The 7,859-nt window shown below is 39.7% G+C and overlaps 1 protein-coding gene across 1 annotated transcript; it reads left to right on the top strand.

Moving 5' to 3' along the window:
- Positions 1 to 521: 521 nt before the first annotated feature.
- On the top strand, positions 522 to 7,853 carry smad4a (SMAD family member 4a). The gene is made up of 11 exons (XM_031742638.2): positions 522 to 887; positions 2,225 to 2,517; positions 2,627 to 2,801; positions 3,035 to 3,064; positions 3,144 to 3,347; positions 3,579 to 3,686; positions 4,165 to 4,215; positions 4,327 to 4,510; positions 4,611 to 4,779; positions 4,941 to 5,079; positions 5,865 to 7,853. Exons 2-11 carry the CDS (start codon positions 2,278 to 2,280, stop codon positions 6,074 to 6,076), a joined length of 1,512 nt encoding a protein of 503 aa, XP_031598498.1. The 5' UTR covers positions 522 to 887; positions 2,225 to 2,277; the 3' UTR covers positions 6,077 to 7,853.
- The last annotated feature ends 6 nt before the right edge of the window (positions 7,854 to 7,859 follow it).

Below are 7,859 nucleotides of genomic sequence, written 5' to 3'. Positions count from 1 at the left end.
ATAAATGGTTAAGCTCGAGACCTCTGAGGTAAAAAAAACAAAAACAAACAAAAAACAGCCAGCTTCTGACTGTTACATAGTACTCTGAATCATCTTTAAATACCCACAGGCCGCACATGACATCTTTCAACCACACACACAAAACACTAAAGCCACTGAGCAGTTTCTCGTTTGCCATATCTGTAAATCAGCCCCATCCTTTGATGAAATTTTGACTTTTGTCGCCCTATGACAGGAAGTCATGGTATGAATAACATAAATAGTATCTGATCAAGTAGAGAGGAACACATCTTTTTTTTTTAAATAATTTAATATTTGGTGCAGTGTACACGTTGAATATCCCAGAACTCACTGAGACTTTGATACTCGAAAAATGAACCGGTTCGCTGTAGCAATTTAGTTTTCGCTCTCAGATATCAGCATTAAGCTCACAGCAGCGCGGCGATTTTCACTGTCTTTACTGTAAAATAAACAAACAGCACCGCAGCGGCACGTCTGTCACATCCTGCGTGGGCATGCGCAGATGGAGCGTGGTGGGTGGAGATTTTTTTTTGTTTATTTTCGTGGCTAACTAGCTAGTAAAACGCGTTGTTGTTAGCATTTATATTTCCCCCTCACATTATCAGTAAAGTATAAGAAGTCGAACATATAAAGGAGTGCGAGTTTAGCGAGTATTACACTGAAACATTTGACGAGGCTTTTAGGTTTGGGTCCATCACAGAAGACCATCGCAAGCTAGGCGTGAAGTTGATGAAGGTTAGCGTGTGCTAGCAAGCTAGCCGAAATAACGCTAAGGCAAGCTAGTTAACGCTGGCACTTCGTAGATAAAGTAAACCACATATTATCTCCTGCCGCCACGAACAAGGCTACAGCTCGGTGGTATCACTGTAAGTGCGCAACATTTTCTCTTTGATTTGTGTCGTGATTTATATATTAGAATTAGTTGACGAGTAACCCAGTGTTAGCTAATGCTAACAGAGGATGAATTGGAAATTGCTGGCTCTCCCTATTCTGTTCATTAATTGTACATTTGCTCAACGTGCATTATTATGAATACACAGTTGTTCGTGATCATGAGCAGTGTAGTTCCGATCATGCTGGGTTGCAATATACTGGGGTGTAAGAGATAGAGGAACTATAAAGTTACCCGCTTCCATTAGCTATATGGTGATCTCATCTTAAATCACCATTTAAATAACATTTTATGCTCAGTCATCCCTAAAAAATTTAATGATCCTTAGTTTGTACAGGTATAATTGTCGGTGTGAAGTTTTAGCTTCATATATCTAATACTTTCAAAGATATATATTTTTCAAAAATCTGTCGACCAACTTCCAGCATGTTTTTCCCCACTTTGAAATCTGAGGCCATGTTTGAACACGAATATCTCAAAAACTGTTAAAGATAAAAGCCTGAAATGTTTTACTAGCCTCTCTTAGCGTGATAGGGAACTAGGGGTTGTAATTTGTGACAGATACCGAAAACAGAAAATTAGAAATGTGAACTTTTCTTTTATCTTGGTCCCAAATTGCAGACTCTGATTGTCTTTCATGATAAGAAAATTTCATGCTTGTATCTTTTTGAGATATTCATGTTCAAGCATGGCCCCAGATTTCAAAGAAGAAAAATATATAAACATCTAAGTTCAAATTTCACAAATTGGTCAAGCAGAAAGTTTACACTGATTTAAGATGGAATTACTTTATTAGGACAAAGGCTAGTTACATTTTTTTGTGAGACTGTATAATAAGTAAAACATTAACTGAGTATCAAATTAATTTTTCAGAAACTGAAATTATTTTGCCCCCCATACAACATACTGTATTTGTCAATGCAATGGATGAATGGGAACTTTAAAGCAATGGTTACAAATTAATTATGTGCCTTACAACTCAGACGTCAGAATGACAACATTGTTGTCAGCACCGGTTCATATGTGCATAAAGTATTGAATCAAAGATACAGAGACAACCTTGAGCAGTCTTCTTTGGAAAAGTTGCCAGAAAAACTCTTCTTTCTGTGGCCAGTACATTGAGTGTTATGTCAGTCAGTTCTCTTCCCCACCTGCGGTGATTCACAGGTTGATTTTTACTTTATGAATTGTGGTGTGAAATCCTGATTATTATCTGAACTCTCACTGAAGACACTTCTCCTGCTTTAGGTTGCTAAATTTGGGCAACAGTGGCTCGACAGTAACTTTACCTTCTCATTTCTTCTGGTAAAGGCAAAGAGGACACAGCTGGAAAGCCTCCCCAAGGTTAAAACCTAAGGAGCAAGATGTCAATCACAAGCACCCCCACGAGTAATGATGCCTGCTTGAGCATTGTGCACAGCCTCATGTGCCACCGTCAGGGAGGAGAGAGCGAAAGCTTCGCTAAGCGAGCTATCGAGAGCCTCGTCAAGAAGCTCAAGGAGAAGAAAGATGAGCTGGATTCCCTCATTACAGCCATTACTACAAATGGAGCTCATCCTAGCAAGTGTGTCACCATACAGCGGACTTTGGATGGACGCCTACAGGTAAAGCAGCACATTCATTCTTCTGTATTTGTTGGTGTTACACACTGTGATTGTAAATTGAAAAACTTTAAAAAAAACCTGTCCAATTTGATCCACCTCTTTGCTTTAGGTGGCGGGGCGGAAAGGGTTTCCCCACGTTGTCTATGCCAGATTATGGCGATGGCCTGATCTACACAAGAATGAGCTAAAACATGTGAAATATTGCCAGTATGCGTTTGACCTGAAGTGTGACAATGTTTGTGTCAACCCATACCACTACGAGAGGGTTGTGTCTCCTGGAATTGGTGAGTAGATGTTAATTTTTGAGTTATTAATAGATATAGAGTAGTAATAAAGGGTTTATATAAGAATGTTACGGTTTATTCAATGTGATAATTTTCTTTGATATCATATCTCATGTTTATATATAATATTTCGTTAAAAAAATCGAAGTTTCTTGCCTAATTTTTACTCTGATTATTAAGCCACACTTAGAGTGATGCTGATTAAAATGTCTCGCTGTTAAATGTGTTTGCAGACCTATCAGGACTGACCCTCTCAAGTTCAGGTAGGGTGAGCAATTTCTGTTTGATCAAATTAGATTTTTGTGAATGTTCTTCAGTTCTAACCACGTCCTGTTCTGCTAGGTCCACTCTTAGTAAAGGATGAGTATGACTACGATAACCAGCCATCTCACTCCAGCTCTGAAAACCACCTGCCGACGATCCAGCATCCACCGTCGAGGCCGGGCCCACAGGAAACATTCAACAGCCCTGCTCTACTTCCCCCATCAGAGGGCAGCAGTTCAGCTTCTACTTCTGCTTTCTCGACCATTAGTGCCGGACCCTCAAGTAAGTTACGAAACAGTGTCAGCACCTTCTGCAAAATTAAAATAATGTAGCTACTTTAAAAACACTGTGAATCTAAATGTTGCTGTTTTACACTTGGGGTTTGTTAGATTTAAATAAGCATTTTTTAAGGAAATGAATTAATTTGATTACTTATTTAGTCAAAGTTACTTTTATTCAGTCTTTTGTTTTAAGCTATTTATTTATGCAGCTGTTTTAAATGTATGCTTACAGATCCTACCCCGAACTGGAGCAGAAACCCCAGCTTCACCCCAGCGGTGCCTCAGCACCAGAACGGGCACCTACAGCATCATCCGCCCATGCCTCACACAGGGCATTACTGTGAGTGAATATAAAACATGCACAAGTTCTGCACAGCTTGGACAAGTCAGATCTGATAAATTCATTTGTAATTTTCTGCGTTCAAGCCAGTGGAGACAAATGTGCTATTAGGCTAATTAACCCTGTTAAGTAGTTTAGTTAAAGACTGGCTGCTGTAGCAGGGACACATTAGTATTCTACAGAGACGTGAAGCCAAATAGGTGATGGTTTATTTATGAGTTATTGAAGATATTAGTGTTAATACTTCTAATGTGTGAGTGGAGTTAAGTTTATCAAATTTAAAAGTTGATTTGAAAATTACTAAAATAATCTTCATCATCGATGTCTGGGCAGTGACCTTAATGCATTATATGTTTATGAGTCAGCCTCTTTTGGTCATTTTTAGCTCTAGCTTTAGCTGCTTTGTGTTCAGTGCTCATTTCTAAATAAAATCTCTCTGTTTAAATACACGTGTAATTATTTTCAACATGATTTACAGGGCCTGTTACCAATGAAATTGCATTCCAGCCACCCATATCCAACCACCCTGGTAAGTACTGGAAGAAGATCAAATACAGTTTGCTTTTTAAAATTTTTTTTTATCCCTAATTGTGCTATGAGTGAACTTGATTGACCTCTGGTTGCTTGCTGGTTGTTTCAGCTCCAGAATACTGGTGTTCGATTGCATACTTTGAGATGGATGTCCAAGTTGGGGAGACGTTTAAAGTTCCATCCACATGTCCAATAGTGACTGTGGATGGCTATGTCGATCCATCAGGAGGGGATCGCTTCTGCTTGGGTCAGCTGAGCAATGTCCACAGGACGGAGAACATAGAGAGAGCCAGGTACTATGTCACACACTTTAAAATATATCATGATATTGTTTAGTGAAAAAATTCATGTCAAATATGGTTACTATTTACTTCCTGTCCTTCATGTCGTTAGGCTCCACATCGGCAAAGGCGTGCAGCTGGAGTGCAAAGGTGAAGGAGATGTCTGGGTGCGCTGTCTGAGTGATCACGCAGTGTTTGTGCAGAGCTATTATCTGGACCGAGAGGCTGGACGCGCGCCTGGCGACGCAGTTCACAAGATCTACCCCAGTGCTTACATTAAGGTGCGATTAGCATAACCATGAGAGTTGGACTAATGATAATCTCAGTAGATTATGCGAAGTGTCCCCTTTTCTGTGTACTAGTAGAGAATTTTGACCATATATACACGGAGTCTCTCAATATTTGTAGACAGATTTTTAGCATTTGCCTTATCCCCTGCCAGGTGTTTGATTTGCGTCAGTGCCACAGGCAGATGCAGCAGCAGGCAGCGACGGCTCAGGCAGCAGCTGCAGCGCAAGCAGCTGCAGTTGCTGGGAATATTCCAGGTCCAGGCTCCGTGGGAGGCATCGCCCCTGCGATCAGTGAGTCTTTTTACTGCCACTCTTAGCCTTGAACAAGTATATTGTTATGATTACTTGTGTTTTTATGACAAGCTCTTTTTATGTTTGGTAAATGTTAAGTATCAGACAAGAAACACTGACCAAAGCACTTTTGAGATGAGGAAAGTGAAAGGTGGTAAAATGTATTTATTCATTACCTGTTATGCACAGTTCCTCTTTTTATACATTAAAACAAACAACGTTTTCCTTCCTTTACTTGTTGGTTTTGTCAGACTGTTTTGTGAGACTTTTTAAAAAATACTTTAGATTTTTCATCTTTATTATCTTTAACTGTCAATGATGTCAGTGATGACGATGATGAAAGAAACCTCTTTATAGCTGACCGGTGGTGCAGTGGATAGACTGAGGCTTTTCTGTGTGCATCTTGCATGTTCTTCCTGTGCCTGTGTGGGCGTCATCTGGCTACATGCATATTAAGCTAAATTGTCCATGGATGAAAGGTAGAAAAAGTGCTTGAAGGGTGTAGAGTAAAGCACTGTATGAATGGATGACCTTTAGTCTGCAGTGCTTTGAGTAGTCAGTAAGGCTAGAAGGCTAAATGAAATTTAGTGGAAATGCAGTACAATATGCAACCTGATGTGAGTGGGAGGAATGAGTAAATTAGTAGTACTCTCTGTGTGGTAACTGTACCTACTTGGTGTGTTCCAAACAGACACACAGATTCAGTTGCCCCACGTTTCTCTGCTTTGGTTTGGCCTGTAGTGCCACATCGATCTAAAAATTGCCGCCTGTAATTTCCCCTGCAGGTCTGTCAGCTGCTGCAGGCATTGGGGTCGATGACCTGCGCAGGCTGTGCATCCTCCGGATGAGCTTTGTGAAGGGCTGGGGGCCGGACTACCCGCGGCAAAGCATTAAAGAGACACCGTGTTGGATTGAGATCCATTTACACCGAGCCCTGCAACTACTGGATGAAGTTCTGCACACCATGCCCATAGCTGACCCTCAACCTCTTGACTGAGTTAAACCATATGAACTGTATTAGGGAAAAACTAAAAAACTAAATAAATGAAAAATAACAGTTAAAAACAGAAGAAAAACAAATCAGACTCTACTCTTAAGAGAAAAACTCCAGCTATAAGCCTGGAGTGCCAAAGGAGGACTGCAAACACAGGGATGGTTAATAGTTTCTAGGAGTAGGAAGGAGGACATGAAGGCCAGCAGTATACTCCAAAACACACTTCTTTAAAAATCCAGCGCTGCAAGCAGTTTCCAGAATTCTGAGAGACTCCAGGTTTGCAGTTTCAGTGACTTCCAAACAGCTGGAGGAACATGTGAGTCACACTGGGAGGACTGGCAGCGCAGTGGAAGAGAACGGCCATGAAAAAGGAAGCTGATTGTTTACTAAGCGAGGCTGCTTAACATCAAACGAACACGGCCTGTGCCTCTCTAACCTCAAGGCTGAGGTTACAAAAACACTCAAGGTACAATGATAAGAATTAAAGAAAATATTTTCACTGAGAATATTAATGCAGCATTAGTGTTGATGCTGTGCGAAGCCAATTCATCCATTTTCTTGCGTAAATTATTTATTGAAATATTTGGCTCTTAAATGATTTAGGTGTTTGATCCCAGCTCATCCCAAATGTGATTTCAGCTGGAGTATACGGCCGGTCCAGTCCTCCTCGTATGGCTCTCTTATACGGCTTCATGTACACGGAGTTGTTTCCCCCTCACAGATCAGGCCATTAATGTAAAATTATGTTATACATTACCCATGCTCTCGTAAACTGTAATCTTGCTTATTTTTCCAGTGCTGGCAGTCCTTGTTTGATGTGCTATGATTTATATTCTCCTTTTGAATTTTTCTTTTTGTAATAACAGAGCATTTTGAAAAGCCCATTTTAGATGAACTCTGTTTCTCTTTCAACGCCATAAAACCTTCCTTTTTTTCACAACCAGTCAAGGCTGTTCTAACCCAGAGAAAGTAATGGCTTCGACTGAAAATTTCCAAAGCCAAACTTTCATTGAAATTAGGAAATAGTAAAAATAAAAATCTCACGCCTGTGTTGATATGTTACTGTATTTCTTTTACTAGCTTAGTGTCCTTTAGCACTTTATTAATTTGTAATTAATTTGTCTTCTTCATAGTCTCATTTGTGGTTACTTGTGGTAATCATATAATCTGTTAGCATAGCTGAAGGGTTTTCATTGCAAACTACTTGCGGTTTATATGCTATCTGCCCAAAATCTGTTTTTACTTTCACTCACCTGCAGCAGGTGTGACTGGTGTATTTGGCTGACTTCAATACTTTAGAGACACTTTAGGTGGAGTATTTCTTTAAGATGGCTCACAATTACCCATTTTTAAATTAACATATTCTAGCTGAGTAACTGAGGGGTGAACTGTGAGAGGAAGTGTAAGCCATATTGATGCCAAAAAAAGCGAAAAGGTTATTGGACCGTAGTCATTTCAGTATTATGTCGCTTGTACAAGCTTGGTTTTAATGATCAGAACCATTCTAGTTTTGTTCAGCACTATTGATCAAACAATATTTTTGTTATCTGGAGCTCTGTTTACCTACAGCTGTTGCAGTATTTTATACTCTTTTTGCTACTTTTACAGTGATGAACCACCCGTTCTGAAAAATGATTAAAAAAAAACTGTACAATTTTCAAGAAATGCAACTTCATGCTTTTCTTTACAATTCTGTCATACAATCTGAATACATACAGAGTTCGAATGCTATTGATGTTTATATGTATGCATATGGTTGAATAAAATTTAATGGGCATCGCTCGGT

This window comes from Oreochromis aureus, linkage group 7 (genome assembly GCF_013358895.1).
Source record: "Oreochromis aureus strain Israel breed Guangdong linkage group 7, ZZ_aureus, whole genome shotgun sequence".
Taxonomy (NCBI): domain Eukaryota; kingdom Metazoa; phylum Chordata; class Actinopteri; order Cichliformes; family Cichlidae; genus Oreochromis; species Oreochromis aureus.
Note: the sequence above shows the minus strand (reverse complement) of the source record. Positions and strands in the feature narration are given on the sequence as shown.